The sequence below is a fragment of the Microplitis demolitor genome, chromosome 5, assembly GCF_026212275.2.
Source record: "Microplitis demolitor isolate Queensland-Clemson2020A chromosome 5, iyMicDemo2.1a, whole genome shotgun sequence".
NCBI classification, from domain to species: Eukaryota; Metazoa; Arthropoda; class Insecta; order Hymenoptera; family Braconidae; genus Microplitis; species Microplitis demolitor.
The window spans coordinates 6,633,823-6,659,697 of record NC_068549.1 but is presented as its reverse complement, the minus strand read 5'-3'; the positions used below and the strand labels follow the sequence as shown (position 1 = coordinate 6,659,697).

The window sequence follows — 25,875 nt, the reverse complement described above, 5'->3', positions numbered from 1 at the left end:
TGTTTCTACTTACCGGCTTTAAGGACAAAATATTAAGTTACCAATGGCGCCACTTTCAAATTTCTAAAATTACAATTTGAAAAATATATGAAATGTATATTCCATCCATATATTTATATATATAAATATATGTGTTTATATATATTTACATTTTTAATAATATAATTAACGACTTCCTGAAATTGATAATAATTATTGTTCATGTAACAAAAAAAAATGAATTACTTAACAATTAATATTTTAAAAAACAAAACAATTTAAATAAGAGAATATAATTAACTGTTTTCATAGAAAAAAAATTTAATATCATTGTTATTAAAATTTTTTTAATGATCTAAATTTTTATAATAATTTAATTTCTTTAAATAAATTAATTAATGCATGTATCAGACATCAGACAAACTTAAAATTATAAATAAATAGAGTAAACAATTTAAAAAATAATATTTATAAAAAATGCACTTATTAATTTCAATATTTTTAAATGCGCATTTTTTTCAAATTGAATTTTTTAAATTATTTACTCTATTTATTTATAATTTTAAATTTGCCTGATGTCTGCTACAACCACACTCATAATTAACTAAGATATTTTATTTTTCATTTTTCTGTAGTTAAAAAAAAACTCAGTCATGGATGGTAATATTTCTGATGAATGTTTAAATAATCCACAATTTCTTCAACTATTATCAGCTACATTGACTTTAGAAATTTCAAACAAAGAAAAAGAAATCCAAGGTAATTTAGTATAAGATGTCATTAATTATTTGAATAATTATTAATAAATAATTAAAAATTTTTGTTAAGAAACAAACCGACTACTTGAAAATTTGAAAATATCTATTGCAAGTGATGTTAAAGATCGGAAAAGGTTGAAGCAACTGATCGAGATTGAACAGCAGAAAAAAAATGTTTTTAAAGCAACATTGAATGTGTAAATTTTATATTTATATTTATGTTAATATTTTTGCTGTATTATTTAATGTTTTTATTTTTATTTTTTCGGTTTAATATTTTTTAAATAGCTTGCAAAGTGTTGAGAATGAAAAAATGCTTGAGTTGAGTCTTGTTAGAGAAAAACAAGATGAAAATCAATTGAGAGAACAAATTGAACAAGAAAGATTATTAAAAATCCTAGAAACGTACAAGGAAACATGGACAAAATATGAAGTATATAAGTTGTTATGAATAATTATTTGAATTTATTAATTATATTTACACAGAAAAAAAATAATTTCTTGATCTTAAAATTTTTAGTTGCTCTAAAAAATTTTTTTGCATTACAAATTGATAACAAAAATTTTTTTGACCCGAGTCGAAATCTAAGGCATACTTTGAATCTGAATGAGCATTGAAAACTTATATTAGACTTTTTAGGACACAATCATTGTAAAAGCGTGAAATGGTCTTATTTAGACTTACAAAGGCTTAAATTAGACATACATAGTCATAAATCGTAGAACAAACGTAACTAGACTTAGCAGAAGGGTAAAATTGTAAAATTTGCGGACTACTGGAGAATTAATGCAAGTAATCCAGGAATCTCTCCAGTGGGCTAATGATACCCAAGGGTGGATTGGGTCTCACAGGCAGCCTGGACTAACAGAGACGATTTAAAAAAATTCTATGACTAGGAAACCATTGCTGCAAATGATCCAGCAATTTTATCAGTACATCAATGATACATAGGAGTGGAATAGGAACTAGAAGCAGCCTGAGACCAAAGTTAATGTGAAAAATTCTGAGTTCGTTTCACGATACGTGTCTTTGTAGGTCTGATTCATCCCTTTGTAAATCTAAGTTGGTTCATTTCAAACTTTTACAATGTTCCAAAAAGTATAATTTAGGTTTTCAATGGTTATTTAGGTTCAAAGTATGCCTTAAATTTTGACTTGGGAAGAGATGACAAATTTTTTTGCAGCGAGATTTTTTCTAGAACGTCTATGATAATTAGGAATAATTTATATTTCAGGCTGAATACGAGCAATTTCCATTAGCTATCGAAAGAAAGAAACATAAAATTGAGGTAGAAAAAATGAAAATAAAATGTATGGTTCAAGAGTATAAAAAAACAGAGTATCATAAAATGTTGAAACAAAGAAATGAAATTGATAATCGAAAAATGCAATCAGTAGTTATTAAATTATCTGAAATATTATTAAAAAGATGGGATAATCAAAAACAAATCGATGAATTAACTCTTGAGTACAAAAATTTGAAAATAAAATGGGATAAAATATCTAAGCAAGTTAGTATATTGTAATTGTTTGTCATAAATTATTTCTTAAGGTAAATATTAACTCAGGAAATATTTTGTAGCATGAAAAAATGAGGATTGAGTTAGAAGCAGAAGCAAAAAACAAAGCATTAGCAAGATTACAAATGCCGCCACCAAGAATAGACTTTTCTTTTATGCGAGCAGTATACACTGAATCTACATCAAAAAATCAGTTCGATTATTCACAAAGACTTCATAAACGATCTGATTCAGGTAAAGTTTTTTATTATGGCTCTCCGAGCTTATAAACAGCGAGAAGTATTAGTGTTGGCCCACAGGCTCAATCGGTTTTCAAATTTTCTTTAATGATTTGATTATTAAAAATATAATTTTAATAATTTTCCAGATTCAATCTCAGTAAATACTATTATGCTTGAAGAAATATGTCGGGATGAACAAAATGATCCATCATTTACAACGGAAGACGACCGTGAAGAACAGAACGAGCCAATATCATCAGTAACTTGTAAAGATGATTTAAATGTTGATACTTCTGAAAAACGTATCGATGATGAGACAACTGATTCTAATACAGAGATACTTGAAAATGCATGTAGACAACTAAGCATCAAAGAGCAGACATGTGAGATTTCAAATAATGAAACTCAGAATAAAATTTCTTTTCAAATTGATGAAGGAATAGATTGTGATCTACGGGAAACTCAAAAAACTTTTCCGAATAAAAAAAGTAATTACTTGAAAAAGAAAGCGGTTCCTATTGATGAGGTTTTATGCCATGAAAATTTTGAAAAAATTGAAAAGAAAAAACCCAAGTTAGATCATTCATTTGATAATTATTCACAATCCTCGCAGAAGTCTAAAAAAGAAACATTTTTGCCAACAAAACCTTCAGCCAATAATAACATTCAATTGCCTTCTAATTCTGGGCCGCAAATTAGAAGTATTGAAAAAATTTCACAGCCGTTAGCCATCAATCTTAAACCACCGATGGCTGAAGTTCCTCCAACACCTTCAGCTTTATATTCACCGCATTATGGATCTCATTATGGAAGTAGTACCAATTTGTCTACGATGATTGACACAAATCTAGACGATTCAGATATGAATTGGCTAAAGATGGTGCCTTCAAGATCTGGCTCTGATATATCTTATGCTTCAAGTTCATTTGTCGCTAAAACTATTCCTGTTGATAACAATGTTCAGAAACCAGCAAACAATCCACCAACTGTGAACGGTAAATTAAAATTTAATCACTAAGGCCATTCACAGACAGTGTCCCTACTTTTGAAAAATTTTCAATGCCTCAACTGTCATAAGCGTATCAAAATTCTATCAATTTATTAAAAAAAAAATTAAAGCATTATTTGAAAAAAGGACAATATCGCTAAGATACAGATTTAAAAAAAAATTACTTACAGTTGATGTCAATTGGGAGTTAAACAAAATTTGTTGAATAAATTTCAGTAAAATCTTTATGTCAGTTATAAAATTCAAATTTTTAAGTTCTGTAGATTAAAATTTATTCAACGAATTTCGTTTAGCTCCCAATTGACATCAACTGTAAGTAATTTTTTTTTTGGTTGCACAACTACGTATGTTATGGATCAATAAACAGGATTGCGAATCTAGTTAATGATCATTGTACTGAGTTAGATTACTTTGGTGGTTCACTCTCCTCTTTTACATCTAATGTAAAAAACTTGTTACTACTCTATTAGCCTGTGCAATAATTTTCTTTATAGTTATTAAGTACATGCATAAAAATGATGCTATATAATCATTTAATTATTTAATCTTGTAATAAAAACTTCGTATCTGTATAGCCGATCGGCGTTTATTCTATTCGAAATAATAAATTACCCGACGTCATAATACTCACGACAAAATAACCGTGAATCAAAATGCAGGTATTTCGTCGCGGGTATTTTAGCAGCGGGTATTTTGTCGTCGGGTGTTTTATCGCAGAGATTTTATGGCGGGTGATTTATCTTCGGATATTTAGACGTGCCACCTTTTTTTTAAATTCTATATCTCGGCGAAATTGTCTTGTTCTCAATTAAGGTTGCAATTTTTTTAAATTAATTAATAAAATTTAAATACAGTTATGACAATTGAAAGTCATTGGATACTTTTGAAAAAGTGGGGGAGGAGGGCCTGAGAATGTCCTTAATTTATATAAATTAATGTTATCTTATTTCTGTTATTTATTTATTTCAGTGACTGATTTTTTGAACTTTTTTTCAACAAGTAATCAAACAAATAAACGAATCTTTTAAAACACAGATGAAAATATATTTCACCTTCATCGTGTCAAATAAACTTTATTAGTTAAAAAAAAAAAAAAAATATAAATGTTATTCACAAAATAATTAAATTTAAAAATCTAATATTAAATTATAGTTTTATTAAATTAACAGTTTCTTTTTAGTAATATGCTAATTCTGTAATAAATATTAAAGTATTACTTCAAAAATTTATATTTATTTTCAATTTAATTATTAGTCTTATTGTAGGTACTGTGGTTTTTTTTCTTAAATAATAAGTACTCGTTGATTGTAATCGTTTAAAAAAATAGTTTAGGTTTAAAATATCAATTTCAACTTAAGTATCTTCCATATCCACTGACGTGAGACTGAATAGTGTTGCAACCAATAATTGCATCACCGCGAGTTCCGTCTAAACAAGTACACACAGCAATATGACGTCGAGCTTCACATCTTGCAGTAGCTGCACATTCTTTTCCGGTACATGGATTTTGACAGTAATAATCAATGCAAGCTCGATTATCTGGGCACTCACTGTCAACTTGACATTCACCTCTTCGACAATGGACCAAAGCGTTTCCGGTATATCCAGTGGGACAAGTACATACTGGTCTTTCCTTTCCAGTATTATCGTGACCAGGTGTACAGATTGCGTTTTCTCCGCAAGGATTTGGCTTGCAAAGATCCTCTGAAAATTTATAACAAAAAATTTATTTCACTAAAAATTAAAAAAAAAAAAAAAAAAAAAAAAAAAAAAACACAGAGGAGGTGGTTTGAAAAACATTCAAGAAAGAAAATTTTTTATAAAATTTTGGAGTTACCCCCACCCCGTTTTACCCCTCTCCTCTATAAAAATAAAAATTTTAAGTTTTTAGTTTTTCTTACCAGGTTCAAAAGGTCGGCAACTAATGAACGGATTTCCAGTCATATCTTTTGGACAACTACATACTGGAGTGATACCTCTAAGTTCGCAATTGGCATTTACACCACAAGCTCCTTCACAAGGATTTGTACATTTTTGGTAAAGACACGCTGGCTTACTTCTTGGACACTCTGAGTGAGTAGTACACTCTGGATAACATCTTGAGTACGGATTTCCAAGCCAATTCTGACAGAATAATTAAAAATGAATTTAAATTTAAACAATAATTTAATGCAGAATAACTTACGCTTGGACATGTGCACTTGGCTTGATGATGTATTACGTCACAGTTAGCACCATCACCGCACTTGCAAGGACTTTCGCATTTGAAATTTGATGAGCAAGCAAGATGACTGGCACATTCAGCATCACTTTCACACTCACGTCGGCATCCATGCAGTGGTGATCCTCGATATCCTGGGAGACATGTACATACTGGTGCCTCTCGGATTACCTCGCAGCGTGTATTTACTCCACAAGGACTCGGCTTACAAGCCGCCTCTTCATTTTAAATTTACATATAAATATCATTAGAATCAGATCATATATAGAGATACAATTTATATAGATATATGAGTAAAGAATATAATTAACTTACGTGGATCAGCAATGTAACAAGATGTAAATGGATCACCAGTATGTCCTGGTGAACAAGAACACGTCGGGATATGATTTCTGACTTCACAGTTAGCATTTATACCACAGGTACCAGCGCAAGGATCCACACAGTGATTGTGAGTACAAGTTTTATGACTCGGACAGTCTTCAGGAACTAAAAAAACAAAAAAAAATGCATAGCACATTATCGTTAAGTTAGATAGAAATTTTTTTGAGTGTGAATGTATCTAACACGTAGGTATTTTTTCAATTTTTGAATAAATAAAATTTAAGTAAAATAAAAATGAAAATATTCGTATTTAGATCAATGAAAAATAAGTTCGCGCATTTTTTTAAATTTCATTATTTTATTGTAAAAAATTGGGAGTGAATTCGAAGTGATTACGGATTTTAATTCAATCCGAATTCACTCGGTCACTCGGAGTTTAAAAAAATATAATTTCGCATACGGAGTAAATAGTTTATTTTTTAAGCGGAGTGATTTCGGAGTGTCCTGGATTTCATTTAAATCCGCATTCACTTCGATTAGGAGTTTTAATAATAAAATGAAATCTTTTTAGGAATTAATTTCACTCCAAGGGAATTAAATGAATAAGCAGTCACCCGCCCCGCATTCACTCTGGATTTACTCCACTATATTTTTACTTTTAATTAATTTATTTACAATTTATAGTTTTATGTCTGCTACATTAACACTCATAAATTATTTATTTTTACAAACTTACTTATACACTCAACTTGATGACAATGAATCAAAGGGTCACCCATATGAAGATTCAAACATGAACACACAGGTCGACCATCAGTCATTGAGCACTTTGCGTTCGTTCCACATGTATAGGAGGAACATCCACCTACAACCCATATAAAGTATTTAGATTTCTTATATATAAATGTTTTATGATACAAAATATTAAATTCAAAAGTAATATCTCTAATTCATTTAAAATCGTAAGATGGAGGAGAAGATCAAAAGGTACATCTGTCATTGGAAATTGCTTCTGGACAGGATTTCATAATGTCTGATATTATGACCCCTGATAGGGTTGAATATCAGTAGGGTCATATTCAATGACACATAAAGTATCAAATTCAAAAACAAAATTTAAGATAAGAGACCCAGTACCCGATCACTTATGCATTTGTATATATATATATATATATTTATTAAATTTTACTACATATAGATATGCAAATACATGGAGTGATCGAGTACTAGTTCCCTGATCGGGTACTAGATTTTCACCTTATATTTTTTTTTTTTAATTATTAATTTTACGCAATCAATATTTTTACCTGAAGATACCACTTTAGGATGATAATGTGTACCGCCAGCAGAAACAGCAGCAATAATTGCTAACAAAACTATTAAAAATATTTTCGTCATCGCTGATGATTATCTGCAATAAATACAAAAAGTATATTAATTTTCTACGAACAGTTGGATAAGAACAAGTGTATATTTAAATCTATTACATGATAACAACTTTAGTAAAAAGAGTCTACTTCTCAGCATGCGACAACGATGACTGAGACTTTTTCGCTGAACCTGAACTCTATCTAAAGAATAAAAGTAAAGTAAAATGCAATTGAAGCCCCACCATACACGATCTTGGATTCTCAAAACTGACCCACGCGTAACCCTGACGAACTCCTTGACTTAAAACTCAACGTTACGCCTACATCTTCTTGTTAATTTTATATTTAATAATAAATACATCGACTTACTAAACTGCCTTCGTTAATTCATACATATTAGCTATCATGATATTTGTAAGTAGACCACACCTTATATTAACTGACTCGCTCATGGTCTTTCAGCCTCCAGATACTCGGACCAATAATAGAAAATACATCATAGTATTGTTGATTGTTATGATACAGCGTAATATGTGTCGTATGGGTAATTTTTATGCTGTACTTAAATGGTGATAAAAACCTTGGATTCGTACAGGTGACCTCCAAACAGAGTGAGATAACTTTCAACAATTTCAGGCTCACATTTAAAACGAGTTACGTTGAACTTGAAATATTCAAAATTTACATCGTCACACATTATTTACATTATTTGAAGAATTTAATTTAACATAATCTTTTATAGAAATCATCTTATTAAAACATTTTGTGGTTTACCTTCAAACTCATTCATAATTACATACAATTATTGATATATAATTAATTTTTGATTTTTTTAAAATTTATTGTTCAAAATAATGAAAAATAAATTAATAGGTAATTATATTTATATGTATAAAATTTATTGAAATAATAATTTTACGGGACATGCAGAGTTTTTAATTCAAAACACAAATAAATTTTTTTTGCTGTGCTAAGTGCGGAAGCTGAAAGTTATTTTGTACTACGGAAAAAAATTTTTTTTCTTGGGTCAATAAATTTTCTTTTTTTAACTCAAACAAATAAATTCTTATGAACTAAGGCGCTTAATTTGAATTCCTATAAAATTTCTTCATTGTAACTAAAATAGAGTACTAGTACTGGTTTTTGAAACTCGGAATAAATTTGAAAAAATTTGTTCGATGCAATCCCTGATTAAACATTTCGATTAAATTCAATTGAATCTGGTTGAAACTCAATCGAATTTCTATCAAATTCAATCGAAATCAAACATTTAATTAGAATTGTTCAGGAATATTTCAAGTATCCAATTAAATTTTAATTAGATTTAATCGGATTAAATGTGACAGAAATATTTGAACCAGATTCAACCGGAAAATAATAATTTTTTTTCCGATTAACTTTACGATTTGTGATTAACTTTAAATCGGATTTTCGGAACTTTCCGATTAAAATTCATTGAAAGACAATCGGAAAACGTCGATATGAATTTTTCAATTGGAGTTTTTAATTCGGGATGTCAATTTTCTGCTAAAAATTTTAATTATTCTATAGTGTTCTTCTAGAAGGCTTCCAAATTTGACAGAACGTTAGACTTCTAATGACTGATACAGTTTTTTAAAATTTTAAATACGGGTTTTGAATTTTTCAGAGAAAATAAGACTTTTAAAGTCGTATTCTTAATTTTAAAAGAATTATTTTCAGTTTTCTAAGGGAAAATATTTTCGCAAGAGGTGTTCCATTTGCTAAGATAAATGTTTCTTCACCCAAAAAAGTACTTGTATGAAGCAATCCATTTATTGAAAATTTGTAATAAAATAATATCTCTGAGCAAGAATGTCTAGTTGTTTTTTTTCTCAGTGTGCAGAATTCTAACGGCAAAAATTTCACACATTTCACAGCTAATTTATAAAATACTCATGTCATGGCAAAAATATAATAGCCGATAGTTTCTTGACTCTGTACTCATCCTTACCCTCCGGTGACGAAGTTTATTAAGATTCCGATTCTATCAATAAATATCTTAAATATTAAAGTGGGTCACAAGTATGCTAATTTCCCATCCTAAATCAAGAATTAAACTGTAAAATAAAAGTAGTAAGTGTATACTGCTATCTTGCCCCGCAAATATGTTAATTTTCAAAATAAAATTGCCAAAATAAGATGCATGTCGCAAAGATCGTAACCACTCCTCCTTTATTAGGAATTTTTACTGATATATTGTACACATAAGATGCGAAAAAAAACAATGAGGAGTAGGAAAATAATAATAATAATATACTGACACATAAAAACTAAAAGACATAATTAAACGGTAACAATCTAATAAATAAGATCTTAACTCGTAAAAGTAAACAATTAATTATAGGGATGGAAGCACACTGGGATTCCCAAGTAAGTAATCGCAATTCTTAGAGCTTATGAGCGTTGAATGCAATTAATTTTAATCAATTTCTTTCCAATTAGTTTTAATGAATTGTATGACAAATAAATTGAGTAATTAGCGAATTAGTTAACAAAAACGTGAAAAAAATAGTTTTTTAAATTTTATTTTTTGAATAAATTGAAAATGTGTGGTCATTTTAGAGTCAGTTTTGGACACTTGAAAAATTTTAATTAAAATATTTTCTGAAAGACGCAATAACATAATTAATTTTTTAAATATAATTGCAGATACTTTTATCCCACTATTAAAATAGAAACTTTATTTTACACTGTAAAAAATCGGGATTGAATTCGGAGAGATAACGCATTTTATTCGAATCCGAATTCACTCCGTCACCCAGAGTTCCGAATTTAAAAAAAAATCACTCGGCATATGAAGTAAATAAGAAGTTTATTTTCCATTGAAACGATTTTTAAGTAATCTAGGTTTTTTTTTAAATTTGCATTCACTCTAACTCGGAGTTTTAATATTAAAATTTTAAGAGAAAATGGATTATTAAATTGAACACAAGACAAGAGGAATTTTATAATGAGTGGTCCTAGGAACAGAATATTCACTACAGTAAATGAATACAATACAATGATCTAAATTTTTTCGGTAGTAGCTATACTACTTATAAAAAAGCAGTATCGAAAATATTAAGTGACTTCTAAGTAAAGAGTCTAATTATATTCGAGCAAATTTTTACACTTACATATTATTATCACTGTTAAATTATTGTAAATTGCAGATAGCGTTAAAATAAATAAACTCCCTTTAGGAATTAATTTCACTCTGAACTGGAGTTTAAATATTAAAATAAACACCCCTTTGAAGTAAAATTTACTCCACGAAAATTAAATAAATACACGGTCATTCGCTCCGCATTCACTCCGGATTTAATTCGCATCAACACTGGAATTTTTTTACAGTGTATACTTTTTCATTAATTAAAATAGAGATTTTTCTGAACTAAGGTAAGAGATCCATTACCCGATCAAGAAACTAATACCTGATTACTCATGTATTTGTATATCTTTATTAACTAAATTTTACTGAATATAGATATACAAATACATGAAGTGATCGGGTCTTTTACCTTAATGGTAATTTAAAAAAAAAGCCGGTTTTATACACGATTTTCTACAAGATATTTTTTGTTTTTTTTTCACAAATATTTTTTATTATGATAAATTCATTATTTTTCTCAATAATTAACATCTTATATTTTTGACAGTAAGTTAAATTATAAATATATTCATTCAGCTTAATTTGATGTGAAATTATTTAATTGAAACCAAAGAAAAAATATATTAATATAACAATTTAATACAAACATGTAAACTTTTCGATTAAAATGATAAATCATTTATTTCATTTCAATACACATAATAAAAAAAATTTTTGCTGTGGTAAGTGCGGAAGTTAACTTTTAATATTTAATTAATACGTATTTATCAGATAATCGACTAAGTGCAATATATCGACCATAGTTTACCTATAAATATACATAGATAGAACATTTACATACATATTTATATTCTATAAAAAGATTATTTATATCTGATAAGAAGAAATAAATAATTAGCATAACCAGGTCGTTTGAGAATTTTTAATATTAGTGAAAAAAATCAATCTCTGCCTGGAAGAGTTGCATTTCTTTTATATATATGTATATGTATATATATATATGTTCATTCATTATCCTTTTTTGACTCCGTTGTTGGGTGTCAGCTTGAGAAATTCTTCATAAGCAGCGGCTATAATATCATCTTCATCTTCTTCTGCTTGGTCAACTTCATGACCTCCTCCTCGTTGCCTGCAAATTTAGACAAAATAATATTAATTTTTCAAACAATTAGATTGAATAATGCACATTAAACATGAGGACCACAGATTTTTGTAACTGAAATTCCTTGACTTTTCCAGGTATTCCAGTCAAATGATTAAAAAATTTCCTGACCATATGTAGTAATATTGAATCATTGGAAATGTTTATTTAATTCAAAATAAAATGGTATCAGTCAGTTCAATAGATAATCAATCGTTGTCGTTAAATGAAACTTTATTTCATCATTTGTCAATGTTCATGGGTTTTTTTTATTTATTAAATGAACAATTTTTTATTCTTTATTTTAAATCTATGTTTTTATATAACTTACTCTATAATAAAATGAAAATAAATTTTTCATTTTCGCTAGAATAAATTTCATAAATAAAAACGTTTTATAGAATATTAATAAGATATTAATCAAATACGCGAATAATAAATATAGTGAAACTTATTAGTTCAATACTTATGTATACTTTTAGTGTTTTTGATTTTTTAACTTGTCAATATGCATGTTAATAGCTTCAAGATCCTGACGATTGGTTTCTACTAAGACTTTTTTTTCTAACAGCTTTTTTAATTCTAACTGCTTTATTTTTTCGCTATTGGAATCAATTTCAACTAATTTTTTTTTAAATGACATTACAATCGCATTCGTGCTGCGCCACTTTTTAAACAGTTCTGACAGAAAAAAAATTTATCAGATTTTTTCAATAAAAGAAAAAAAAGAAAGTAAAAATTTTTCCAGCTTTGCCACGAAGTTCCCTGATGTTGTTAGTGTATTTATAATTCACTGTCAGTTCCAGGTTTTCCAGAAATGTGGCTACCATGTTAAAATAACATGCAAGCTGTTTAAAAATAAATTATAAAAAAAACTTACCAAGGTTCTTCAATTCCATCATCCATATTTGCAAGGTCCTGACAAAATCGACGTTCTTCTGCTGACAAAACATTACCATCTGGACCATAAAGTACAGGTTCGTTGAGTTGTTGATATTGAAGTTGTTCTTGCATTTGCTGTTGTGTTGTTTGATTAATTTCAGAGGGTACAGGGCCATGGGAAGATACCGTACGCCCCCAATTACCACTTCGTAACTCTTTTACACTATTTACCATACGTCCTATGTGTACGTCTACTCGACCGTCAAGTACAAGTTCCGAAAGTTCTTTCATAACACGTTCAATCTCTTGTCGATTTGCAGTGCTGTCTCTTTCCAAATATTGACCAGCTAACTGTAAATTAATTTCTTTATTCGTAAAGAAAATCAATTTTTACGATAAATTAATTTTTATCAAATAATAATTTACCTTCAACGACTGACAGATGAATTTTGCTGAATTAGGCCCAGGATTTTTTAAAGCAGTTGAAATAACTTCAATTAAGAGTTTGCCCAAAATAGAAGCAGGATGAGGATCCATTTGAGCAACCAATTCCGCCAAGCTAAGCATAAGTCCGTGGCATTTTTTCTCATCTTCGGGTGAGTGCGAAGTTAACGCAGGCCATGATTCAGATAAAGTGTCTGCTTCTTCACGACAGCTGTAATTATTTATTATTTTTTAAAATTTGAATTTTGAGACTAAATAGTGCAAATAAATCTGGTTTTTTAAAATCTGGTAACCGACCGTTCAAATAATGCTGATCGGAAAATTGACGGGGAATCATCTGCGGGAGTATCTACGGCATCGAGATGAGAGCAAAGTCTAGCTCCACTGTATCGGAAGTTGGAATCACTAATACACTATATAAATAATTAATTAAATACTTTTATAAAAAAGAATATATATATTAGGCTGTGCCAAAGAAAATCGAGATTTTCTCCTCTAACTCAATTAAAAAAACGCGCATTCACTTAAATAAGATTTCCCATTTAAATAACATGGGAAAAATTTTTTTTAAATTTGAAATTTTATAACTCGTTAAAAGACCAATGAATTGAAACGACCATTAGATTTTTTCGTAGAAAATTGAATGCTATACAAGAAAAAGTCTCTTATAATTTTTTCAAAAATCTAACCGTTCAAAAGTTACTTTTTTTTTTTTTTTATAAAAGTTTCCGTTTTTTTCCCAAATGATTAATTTGTAAAACTTGTAACTTTTGAATGTGAAATTAAAAAACATATTTCGGTTGCAAAAAAAAAAAAAAACGATCTATAAAAACAGTCCTGTGACATATATTTTGCGATAAGACTGATAGTTTTGCTTGAAAAGTAAAAAAAAAAAAGAGAGAAATTTACCATTTACCAATTTACCATACCATGTAGAGCATTCAATTCTCTACAAAAAAATTTTATGCTCGTTTCAATTTATTGATCGGTTAACGAGTTACAAAATTTCAAATTTTTAAAAAAATTTTCCCCATGTTATTTAAATGGAAATTTTATTTAAATGGACGCGCATTTTGAAATTGAGTTGGTACCCAATTTTTTTATGTTACGTACAACGTAATTTTCGTATGGGACCGAAAAAAAAAATATCAATTTTATTTAGTAGTCTAATAACTAATACTATAAATATATATTGTAAATAATTACTTTTAAAATTATAGCTGAAACAATCGCTTGAGTGTTAACTTGAGTTTTAAGATGAGGAGTGATGCTAGAAACAAGTGGGACGACTAGATTCTCAAATTGATCTGGATTTCTGGTTAATGTTTGCATTGCGGTATTGAGCTGACTCAAGACATTTGGTAAACTATTCTCAGCGCGATTATTACCCATATTATGATTATCCTGTAACAACATCAAAATAATAACAATATACAATTGAATATTGGCATGATAATTTTCGGGTAAAAGAAATTGTATATAATTATATGCTATTCATATCTAATTATATATAATATGTAATTATATAAATAAAATGACTTAATATAATTATATAAAGTTATACACAATAGTTTTTTTTATATAATTGTATGTAATTACATAAAATTATATATAATCATGACATTTTACAGAAATGAGCTTTAAAATATATACATTCTAAAAGACAAGGAGTCAATTGACACTGGTGGGGTTGTGCGGGAGCGCAAGAAATAAAAATGTTTTACGTTTTTTGGCCAAAAGACTTACGAACTTTGAATTCTAAATGAAAATTACCTCGGATACCAGAAAAGAAACAGTGTAAATTTTTTTTTTTTAATTGACACTGGTGAGGCTGTAAAGGAGCGTAAGTTATGAAAATTTAAACTTCTTTAATCAAAAGACCTAGTCTTGAAATTTAAATTGACTGTTAGTTAAGATACAAGAAAATTAACGATACAATTAAACATTTTTAATTGAAAATTTACTCCCGAATCATTAGTGTTCTTTTTTTTATAATTCAGTTGTTATAGGGCTAGCCAGAGTATTTAAAATTGTCTCTATCCCGTAGTTTCATCACTTAAAAATTTTTTTTCATATAGAGAAGTGCGAGAGAATAAGTATATTTACAAATGTTTGAACGGTAAATGTTGATATCGATATCAATAATAAAAAAAATCGTCAATTTTCTTAACGGGAAGTTAAAAATAAAGAGTCATCCAACATTACGAAATGCCCAGCGAAGCGGGCGGGTAACAGCTAGTGTAATTATATGATTAATTATGTGTATTAAATTTAAAAGTCTGAATTTAAAAATTTGCTATAAAATACATGCGTCTTAAAAGACAAAGTTCCTTCAATCTTGAAAACTGTTTAAAATGTAAATATAAGGAATTACATATGTTTTTCCACCCGAGAAAATAACCCTGATAGCCACATTCTAAATATAATTGCTCAGAAATTTCCGCAGTGAAACATTTACGGCTAACTTAACGACAAGTTTCTGGTAAAACTTGACTGGATAATACTTGCGTGCAAGTTGATGCAAATCTACAGCCGTCATCTGAATATAATTTGATAGAACTTGCCGTCAATTTAAAGTGAAACTTTCGATCAACTTAACGTCATTGTCTGACAGTAACATTTTAATTCAAATTGAATTCAAGTTACAGACAATTTACTATCAACTTAAAAGTAACTGCTTGCTCTCCAACACTTTCTTTTAAGTTGGCTTCAAAATCTGTAGCTTGGTTAACTTACGGTTAAGGTGGCTATCAAGGAAATTTTATGTTGACAAAAATAGTAAAAATATTTACATGATTTCTGTCATAGTTACTGAAACCACCATCATACTGCGAATATCCTTGTGAATGAGAATCAGCGTATTGCTGGAACTGCATTTGTTGAGTTTGATACGGATACTGTTGCTGATTACCATATTGATGGTTCTGTGATTCGTGATGTCCATGTGGGTTTCTCGCTGCAGTCAAACGGTCTTGAACTGATGGTCGATGCCATGCTTGGTTTTGCTGCTAAAAAAATTATTATAAAATGTAACATTTAAAAAACTTTTTCATTTTATTTAAATTTTTCAGTACTATTTTTTAAGACATCTCCATACCTTTCAGATAATTTAAAAAAATAAATATTTTTACTAATTTCAATGTTGCTAATAAATATACTTGAGAAAATACTTCAAATTATAATGATATCTATCAAATCATCTTGTATGTTTACTTTTTGGAGCAGATAAATTAATACAGTAAGTTTAAATTCACATTATGTAAATACTGTCTATAATTAAAGGTTATAAGAAATTACATATTCAATATTTTCATTCTAATGACTTTGACTTATAAGTTATTTATTTTTTTACTCAATTATTTTGAATGTTTATTATGACAATTGACTTTTTAAATAACAAAATATTAAAAAAAAGAGTTTTGAATTTTTTTTCCACGTGTTCAACATACGATCTTTGTTAAATTTACCCCAACAATAAATTGAGTATTTAGATTTAAATAAAATAATAAAAATCAACTCACATTTCCCTGTGAAGTCCTTAAACTTCTGGGTACGAATTCAGCGGCATCAGCAGATAAGTCCGAATTTTTGACGACGTCATTCATCGACACGTTGTTGAACATCTCGTTAATTTGTTGTACAGACGCTTTAACAAAACAAAATGCGAAAGGTTACAACAGCTGACACGAACAATAAAAATAAAAAAAAGGAAAAATGAAAAAAAAAAAAAAAAAGGTTTTGTAAAAAAATGAGTTATGTACATACTTGTTTGTTGAGCGACAATACCGTGTGGTCGGCGGAGGGGCTGGGGCGGAGGATGAGGTCCCCAAATACCGCGTCCTCTTCCACGGCCAGCACTTCGATGATCACCACCACTACCACCGCCACTACTACCGCCACCACTATTACCATCCCCACCGACACGATCCATTTTTATATTTTATATTAATTATATGGTTTTAACTGAGTATATATATGTATTTTGTTCAGTTAAATTTTTTGTTTCTTGTATTTTGTTTTCTATATGATGATAATTTATGAGTAATCAAAATTACTTAATGTCTAAGCACAAATGCCGACAAAAATACATTCCCGGTTCTCTGTCCGTAATCCGTTATGTCGGTTCAGTGTCGTCTCATTGATAATAAGCCCCTGGATTTTAATCATTCTCTGATAAATAAATGTTTTGTTTCATTTACTGAGTATTTTGAGATGGAAAAAAAATTACAAATTTTGCATCTGATGATCTAAAGGAAAATTTTAATTTTGTTTTTAATTTAAAAATATTTAATTTTAAACTACTTTTAAGTCACATCCAGAACGTTCTCAATAACTCTCCCCTCTTTGTCAAATATTTTTATAATCATGCATGATAAGTTATGTAGATAACTATAGTAACACCGGTTGGAAAATAACATCGATGGTAAAATCGAATGAATTTAATGTGTTTCGAAGTTTTATGAGTATATAGTGATATGTTATTCTGGGACGGCGAAAATTATTCTGAGTATCTGGGTATTTTTTTATGATCCATAAAATAAATTTTGTTACAAGTTTAAAAAAAAATGTTGGAAAATCCAAAAGTGCACAGCTCAATCGCTCATTTTATTTTTAATCATAACTTTTATTTTATGACATTAATTTATTATTTTTTATTATGAGTGTCAATTTAACTGGCAGGTGGGAATTTTTTTAATTTTTAAATAAATTAATAAAATGTAAAAAGAATAAAAATTTTAAAATGCATATTTAAATAAATGAAAAATCCGTACGCGGTTTTTTTTAAAATTCATTATTTTAATTCATATATTTGTTTATTTAAAATTTATTAAATGTCTCATGTCTGCTACAACAGACTTATTTTTTATTCAACTTTTAAATTATTAATTTGAATTTTTAACTTCCCGCTAAGAAAATTGCAAATTTTCAAAAATTTGGGAAGTTATTGGTTTCAGTCTGATTTTCGTAATCGAATTTCTAAGAGATCTTGACGTTTTGAGTTTCTAGGAAGCTATCCTGACTAATTTCACGATGATGTCCGAGTGTATGTATGTACGTACGTATGCATGTAAATATCTGTAACTTTTGAACGGATGAATCGATTTTGATCTTCAAGGTGTCATTCGACGCGGCTTGTCAATATCTAAAAGCTGAAAAAAATTGAGCTTGATCGGCAGGGCTCGTTCAAAGACATTCCAAAAATAAACTTTTTTCAAAAATGTATTTTTTTTTATAACTTTTTATGTGCTCGATGGATTGATTCCAAAATCAACTGGGCTCTGGAGCTTCATAAACCACGTCGAATGCCACCTCAAACATCAAAATCAGTTAATTCGTTCAAGAGAAACCGTTGTCGAAAGAATTAAAAAAAAAAAATTTTTTTTAGTAAAAAACTTTTTTTTTTTTTAAACAAAGGCAAACAAAAGTATTTTCGAGCTCAAAGAGCTCGAAATAGGCGGGAAGTTTTGGGGCTGGCCCGCAGGGTCAACCAACAGACCAATTTTTTTATTTATTTTCAGTCTAATTTTTTTTCAAATATCCCGCCTTTTTGTCTTAGATGTCGCTCTTTTTTCAATTCTACTGATCTTTAATTTTATATATGCACTAAAATTATTTAGTAATTTTTAAATAGTGACCATATTTTTATTAGTGATTTTCAAATATAGAGACATTTTTCATAGGGATTTTTTTTTATTTACTTATTTTACAATACATATTTATAATTTTACATTTTATTATTTGTATATATATTTTTAATTATTGAATTTTTTTTTTACAACTTTTTATTTTTATATTTTTACATTTGTATGAAAGTAGTCATATACATTTTTATTTTGAGACATTTTTTTTTCCCGATTCTACGCTACCCCTCAAGAATTATTGGCCAGTATTGTACATGCATACTTCTATATACATTGTTCATATATTTATACACATATATAGATCATAATGCCACTGAATGCCTACAGACGATAGTGTGAAAATTTGAATTTAAAATTGAAACATAAATTCCTTTATTATCAGCCTGCATTTTCTTGTTACCTTCTACGGGAAAGTCACCACCAGATTACCGATGACATCATAACCCGTAAAATTAAAAGTTTCTGTTACTGTCAGTGTTCGTTATTTTAATTTCGATTATAAATATGAAAGTATAAGCTAATACTTTGTACTTTGGTTATTAATAAAAATTAATAAAAGATTTTATATAAAAAATATGAAAAATAATTTTATCATTATAATAAAATTTAAAAAAATACAAAAAGACATTATTAGAAAGCAAGTTCTGAAACAATCAGAAAAAAAAGAATAAATTTACTTAAATTTATCAGGTCATTGATGACAGAAGAAGAGAAGTAAATGTAAAATTATATTAATATTAATTTTTATTTAGAAATATAGAATTGTATGTAATTAATTATTATTTATTTTTTTTTCTTTTAGTTAACAATAAAAATGTCAGGTTATGCAAGTGAGGATGAAATTCAAAAACTGAAAACCGCGATTGCAAAAGGTAATGAAGATGAGGTACGTAAATTTTTAAGCGGCTTCGAAGAAAAAGATAAAATATTGTCAGCAATATTTAAGTGGAATGAAGGCTACGATTTTTTACGCGTGTCATTGAAAGAAAAATGGCGGGAAATTGGAATATTGCTTTTAAACCACGGTGTCGAAGTAAATAAAATAAATTGCAGACAAACTCACAACTCGCCTTTATTCTGGGCAATTATAAACGAAAACATTGAAATAGTTCAGGTGATAATTGCCAAAGGAGCGAATGTTAATTACAAAAACTCTTCCGGTAAATTGGCTATTTTTGGGGCTGTTGAAAAAAACAACGAAGAGTTGGTTAATTTATTATTAGCTCAAAAAGATATCGTCGTTAATTCTAAAAATATATCGGTGCCTCTTGAAGCCGCTGCTAAAGTTGGGAACCAAAATATATTTGATTCACTTGTTCATCAGGGTGCGAATGCCAATACAAGTTACAGTCCTGGTGAAACTATGTTCCAAATTGCTGTCGAACGCGGGTACTTGAGTACAGTAAAAAATCTTTTAAATAAATATCCAAATCTTCATACAGACACTGAAAATAAAAATTTACTGGCGTCTGCAATAATTGGCTGCGGAGATGAACACAAGCAAATTGTAAATCTTCTTACCGTTCACGGTTTTGTAGTTGATTCTGATTACATAAATGACAATAAATTACTTGCTGCTGCTGTTTACAATAAGTATTATAAAATAACTGAAGATCTTTTAAAATTAGGCGCTGCAGTTAATGTTGTAAGCGATTTTCACAGCAGTACACCTTTGACAATAGCTTGTGAAAAAAATTTTGAAGATTTTGTTAAATTATTACTCAAGTATGGAGCTGACGTAAATCTTAAAGGCAAATATGATATTACTGCTTTATATGAGGCCGTCAGAAGTTCATATTTCGGAATAACTAAACTACTTTTAGATAACAACGCGACTTTTGGTGACAAAGATTTTTTGTACACTGCGGTGTCAAACGCATCAACAGAAATCGTCAGAATCCTACTCGATCGCGGCGCTGGTATAAACGATATAGATTGCTATGGTAGATCAGCATTACACCGGGTTTCATATATCACTGAATGGAATAAAACTAAAGAAAGCGTCGAAATAGCCAAGTTACTTTTAGCTAGAGGCGGTAATTTAAATTTTAAAAAATCAAGAAGGCGAAACACCACTTGTTTGTGCTGTCAAAAATGAAAGAAGTCAAGTTTTAAAAGTATTTATTGACAACATGGAACACGTTGATCAACCTCGTGTTGCTGATATGCCACTGCTGCATTACGCATCCTCGCTTGGAAAAGCTCAAAGTGTAAGAGCTATTCTTAAATGCAAAGCAAAGGTTAATCATCCGACAAAAGTAACTCTTAAAACGCCCCTTCATTTTGCTATATCCTCAAAAACTGTCTGTGAAATTTTGATTAAAGTAAATGCTAACGTTAATGCTAAAGACAGGAAAGGTAGAACTCCGTTACATTGTTGTATACTAGAAAAAGCTGAATTAGAAGTAGTTGAAACTCTTCTTAAAAATAATGCCGATGTTGACTGTTTGGACGATGATGAATTGACGCCTTTAGTTATGGCCGCTAAGGCTAATCGCCCGGAATATATTGATATTCTTTTGAAATATCAAGCTGATATTAAATCTGTTTCTCAAAGCGGTAAGACGGCTCTACATTATTTTACTGAGCGCGTTAATGAGGTTGGATTCAGAAAGTTATTGAGTTATAATGCTGATGCCGATAAAAAATGTTTCAAAGATCAAAGTCCTTCTGCGTACTTTGTAAACGTTCATCGGTATTACCGAAATTATAATAATAATCATCAACAGAATAACCGACGATTATCACAACCTGAAATTATTGAAAAACTACTGCAGTGTAAAAGTATTATTAGATGTCACGCGGCGCACAGCTAGACTTTATGTACTTAAATATTTTATTAAAGCCAAAGAATCGATATGGGAGAAAAGCATTGAGAACAAATTGGATGTTGAATTTTGTGATAAATTTAAAAACATTTCTAGCAATTCTCTAGTATCGTGTAAAGAAGAACTAAAACGGATGAAAAGAGAAAGAATTGGGGTCAGTGGTGTTAAATTTTTCTCTCTGTTTGAAAGATCAAATCATCAGATTGCGAGATTGGCGCAAAATGAGAGCATCGAGCAAGTTTTCAAATCTGATGTTACAAAGGAAAAGTTTCCAGTTTACAATGACATGCTGGAGGCACGAATCAAATTGGCACTATACAGAAAAGAAATTATTAATAAAGACGAGGAGTCTTGTATTTATGCGTTTTTTGGAGGCGTGCCTCAAAATTGTTGTGAAGAAATTTTTGGTTATTTAGACACTAAAAGCTTGAATAATTTGATCAGCGCGAGTAAAACTGCAGTAAAATTACGAGAGTTTAACCCGCCGAAAAGTAAATCTGGTCATCAAGTAAAGAGAATGAAAAAAGTTTAATCTTATATTTTTCTTATCAATGGTCGCTACTTAAATACGTGATTTTCTATATTTACATTCCATGACAATAGTTAACTATTAAAATGAATAATTAATATCATTTATGAATAGTAAATACTATTTTTTATTATTTAAAAATAAAAAAAAAATTATTTTTAACTTACAAATGTATAAAATTTCAAATATTTTCTCAAGTATATTTGTAACGTACATTAATTTTTAGTATGCAAGTATCTTAAGTATGTATCCGTATAAAAAAAAAATCTAAACTTCAAAAAGTGACACAACAGATTTTTTCTTTAGAGATTTTTTAACTTCTGAAAATACAAAAAGGAAAACAAGACTCATTACTAAAACCAAAATTTTGAAACTCTTCTGTAAACTTTTTTTAATTCTCCATTAAAAGTGATAAATTTTGTCATTTTTTTCAGCGCGAAATACTGTCAGAAGTTTTTTAAAAGTTTATTGTTGTGTCACGTTTTGGAGTTCAGAATAGCTACCACTTTTTCAACTCTTTTTTAACAATTTTTTTCATACGGGATCGTCTTAATAAATTTTCTATTTTTTATTTTTAAGTAAGAATACCTTCAGTTTTATATTTACTTAACTTTATTTCATCTAATTATTTAAATCACATAATAATATGTAAACAAATTCCATAATTAAATGGGATACATATATTTAATATTTCACTAAAACCATTAATTTTTATAATGAATTAAATTAATGGAAAAGTTTTGAGTCATAAATTATTATTTCATATCGACATTCATCAAAACTTTGAAAAGCTCATAAATATCATTTATTTTTTAAAAATGTGTGATATATTATTTTCATCTGCTGCCTATAATAAGGATAATATATATGTACTATTCCTACCTCAAATGTTATTAGTTTAATGTAAAAAAATATTTTTATACCGACGATGTAAAAGTTTAAAAAATAAAAAATTTTCTTATCAAACTATTAGTTGACAAATAATTTCAATAAATTTGATTTAATTTTCATTGCATTCTAATTTTTTTTTTTTACTGTGGTTATTTTTAATTGGAGATATAGATACTCCTACATGCTCGGCAGAAATAGACTGTGGGAAATGAACGTTCGATATCTTACAACGATTAAATAAATATTAATACAAGTAAAATTTATACTGAATGTATTGAAGATAATAAAAATTTTTAATTGCAGCTTGTAATTTTTTAACAAATTATACCATTTCCTATATTAAAACGTAGTAACCGAATTGAAGAATTATTCAAATAATTTTTATCAAAGGCAAAATTTTATTCGGACTTTAAATCCCATTAATAAGTCGCTGCATATTTAATTATTGGCTTCTATTCTAACAGTAATCAATTATACCGAGGATACGTGGTCATAAATCTGAAGGTAATTATTTATTTAATTAGTTAGAAGGTGAGCTAACACGAAATTGTACAGCAATAACTAAATACGTCGCAATTGTACCAGTAATCTAAAAAAAATAATAACCATTTGTTATAAAAGTATTTTTAATTTTATATAATTTATGAAATCAAAATCTTGTAATTAAAACTTACTACTGCCAGAAGAGTACGATCTAGGGGAATGATACCACAGGCTGTGAATTCGACAGTCAGGTGCCAGAGATCGTTTGAAAATTTACTTAACTATAATTGTAAAAATTAATCATTAAAAATTTTAATGCTGAAAAAATATTCGATTATGAGCCTTCTATTTATTTTCCCTGGAAAAATAATTTAGATCTATGAAGATCTAAATTCCGCATTCCACTCTAATTTTTGAAAATAATTCAAATTTATGTAGGTCTAAATAGTAAACTGTAATATTCAAAATTTTGATTTTGAAAACGAGTCTAGAGTTTGAAAAAAAAAAAAAAATTTTTTTCATCAAACCCCAGGAATTTCGTATCAACTTTGATTATTTTATATATTTTTTTTGCCAAAAATTTTGTTTTGGCTCAAGAAAATTTTTTCCTGCACGGAAAAAAGCAGTAGAAAAATTGCAGTTTTTAATGCAAAAACAGGGCCCTCATATAAAAATAAACTTTAAGTGTTATAGTTTGGACTGTAATAATTAAAACTACTTCTCATAATAAAGTAATTACAATTATAGATACCAAATTTTACAGTTTCTGTAATAATTTAATTTTTATAGTTTTGAAGTAGAGGGACTTTGCTGATATTTGGAACTCTAATTTTTCCACAGGTTTTTTCCGTGTGTCCTTAAAAAATATTCGTTTTGAATTTATGCCAAAAATTTTCATGGGGCGAGTAAAAATTTTTTGCGCAGAATTCTTGTTTTTCTGTGTAAGCGTTAATTTCCAGCTTTTATTAAGCCGTGTAATCAAGTTTTTACACATAACAACAAAGTTGTTATAATTATTCTTATCAATAAAAAAAATTAAACATTTTCTTGGCTTACTCAGAATTTGAAACTTCTCAGTTTCAATGCCCTTTAAAAAATTATTTTCTATAGATTTAGTCATTAAAATATTTACTTTTTTTGTTATTTTATCATCCATCGAATATCGATCCATAAGTGAGTTTACCATTCTACCAGTTTTTCTATTCTAAAAAATTCAAAATTCAATATAAATATTCATTAATAAAAAATTTTTAAGGTTTCTCAAATTATTACATCACTTACCTGTTTTATTAATTGTGTGACAGCAGTAGTTAATATTATAAATAAAAATATACTTCCTAATATGAACAATCCCGATAAATAAGACCCGGTGTCAATTTTTTGTTTGTCAATCAGAGCTATAATTATGTAATACAAGTTTAATAGAGTTCTAATAGCAAACATAACTATAACAATCAAAAGCGGCAACCCATAAAAATCCGTTGCATCGTCACACATTTCGCACAATTCAACATACGCGTATTTGATACTCGAAATATCATTAAGAACCGAATAACGTGACAGTGGAATTTTACTTTCAATTGTGCCCAGTTTTGAAATGGTCAAGTTAATACTTTCGAACCGTTTTTTCAACATATTTATGAGCATCGCGAATTGTATTATCACCCAACTGCTGATAAAGTATGGGATACTTATGGCAAAGACAATTTCCACTGACATATAATAGATTTCCCTCATTATTATTAAGCACGAAGTTATGGCTAAATTAGTAGTAAATATAAAATAATTTGTATTATCATTTGCCATTTTGAAATCTGCACATTTGTTTAATTTTTGGTCGACAGTTTTAAATCGCCTGTTCACACTTATTATCAATTTTTGTTGAAAAATATAAATAAGCGGTATCAAACTTATACAAAGTGTTGCAACAAATGAAAGTTTAACTGCAACTGCATCCAATATTGGACGGGAATCGATTTTAATTGACGATATATTGAGTACAATAAAAATATCAAAGCAAATACATGTTATAAATAATAAAACATTATAACAAGACCCGGCGCGGGAAAAATAACATTCAAAATTATGATTTTTAAGTTGATGATTTTTATAGATCCCGGACGAGTCAACTGTCCAGGGTGACAGTCCGATTATTTTTAAAAATATTTGGTGAATGAATGTAAAATATTTGTAATATATTGAGTCAACTTTGTTATAATGTGGAGTTTTTTTAAATTTATTCGAATTTATTCGCTCCATTGCTCGATTTATATTTTATTTTATAAATAAATTTGACAATGGGTTTACTTAACGGTGTGATGGTATATACTAATAAGTAGCACGAAAACATCATTAGATTTTATGTCTGATTTTGCGTTTTTTCGTGATTGTTGTCTTTTTTCCATCAACACACATTACGTTGATAGTTTGATTAAAGTGGCCGAGAAACCGAATGAGTAAAAAAAATAATCTATTTTTCATGTATTTTTTTATCTTTCATCGCGGTATGAATTATTATATG

The 25,875-nt window shown here is 28.6% G+C and overlaps 5 protein-coding genes across 9 annotated transcripts; 2 read left to right on the top strand and 3 right to left on the bottom strand.

The window, feature by feature from the left end:
* The first annotated feature begins 139 nt into the window (after nt 1-139).
* On the top strand, nt 140-4,529 carry LOC103574485 (uncharacterized). The gene is made up of 8 exons (XM_014444755.2): nt 140-203; nt 615-738; nt 808-934; nt 1,026-1,170; nt 1,973-2,248; nt 2,320-2,491; nt 2,625-3,473; nt 4,457-4,529. The coding sequence occupies exons 2-8, from the start codon at nt 633-635 to the stop codon at nt 4,513-4,515; spliced, it is 1,734 nt and encodes a 577-aa protein (XP_014300241.1). The 5' UTR covers nt 140-203; nt 615-632; the 3' UTR covers nt 4,516-4,529.
* Nucleotides 4,530-4,624: 95 nt separating this feature from the next.
* On the bottom strand, nt 4,625-8,051 carry LOC103574484 (slit homolog 1 protein). Of its 3 annotated transcripts, none has more exons than XM_008553945.3 (7): nt 7,772-8,051; nt 7,340-7,443; nt 6,769-6,897; nt 6,024-6,197; nt 5,673-5,926; nt 5,389-5,611; nt 4,625-5,191 (listed from the first exon to the last, which is right to left on the bottom strand). In XM_008553945.3, the coding sequence occupies exons 2-7, from the start codon at nt 7,428-7,430 to the stop codon at nt 4,836-4,838; spliced, it is 1,227 nt and encodes a 408-aa protein (XP_008552167.1). In that variant the 5' UTR covers nt 7,431-7,443; nt 7,772-8,051; the 3' UTR covers nt 4,625-4,835. The 3 variants fall into 3 exon arrangements, with proteins under 3 accessions (XP_008552167.1, XP_008552166.1, XP_008552164.1); XM_008553944.3 differs by having other exon boundaries at nt 7,832-8,051; XM_008553942.2 differs by lacking the exon at nt 7,772-8,051 and adding an exon at nt 7,520-7,763 and having other exon boundaries at nt 4,626-5,191.
* A 3,125-nt stretch (nt 8,052-11,176) lies between these two features.
* On the bottom strand, nt 11,177-17,110 carry LOC103574483 (polyadenylate-binding protein-interacting protein 1). Of its 2 annotated transcripts, none has more exons than XM_008553941.3 (8): nt 16,747-17,110; nt 16,503-16,627; nt 15,774-15,989; nt 14,188-14,385; nt 13,279-13,394; nt 12,964-13,192; nt 12,536-12,888; nt 11,177-11,643 (listed from the first exon to the last, which is right to left on the bottom strand). In XM_008553941.3, the coding sequence occupies exons 1-8, from the start codon at nt 16,910-16,912 to the stop codon at nt 11,526-11,528; spliced, it is 1,521 nt and encodes a 506-aa protein (XP_008552163.1). In that variant the 5' UTR covers nt 16,913-17,110; the 3' UTR covers nt 11,177-11,525. The 2 variants fall into 2 exon arrangements, with proteins under 2 accessions (XP_008552163.1, XP_053594968.1); XM_053738993.1 differs by having other exon boundaries at nt 15,774-15,986.
* A 2,016-nt stretch (nt 17,111-19,126) lies between these two features.
* Nucleotides 19,127-20,727, top strand: LOC103574481 (putative ankyrin repeat protein RF_0381). Of its 2 annotated transcripts, none has more exons than XM_053739165.1 (2): nt 19,127-19,337; nt 19,426-20,727. In XM_053739165.1, exon 2 carries the CDS (start codon nt 19,438-19,440, stop codon nt 20,719-20,721), a length of 1,284 nt encoding a protein of 427 aa, XP_053595140.1. In that variant the 5' UTR covers nt 19,127-19,337; nt 19,426-19,437; the 3' UTR covers nt 20,722-20,727. The 2 variants fall into 2 exon arrangements, with proteins under 2 accessions (XP_053595140.1, XP_008552161.1); XM_008553939.3 differs by having other exon boundaries at nt 19,127-19,343.
* Nucleotides 20,728-23,391: 2,664 nt separating this feature from the next.
* Nucleotides 23,392-24,989, bottom strand: LOC103574505 (putative gustatory receptor 28b). Its single transcript, XM_014444745.1, has 4 exons — nt 24,636-24,989; nt 24,487-24,558; nt 23,546-23,635; nt 23,392-23,460 (listed from the first exon to the last, which is right to left on the bottom strand). The coding sequence occupies exons 1-4, from the start codon at nt 24,987-24,989 to the stop codon at nt 23,392-23,394; spliced, it is 585 nt and encodes a 194-aa protein (XP_014300231.1).
* Between the last annotated feature and the right edge of the window lie 886 nt (nt 24,990-25,875).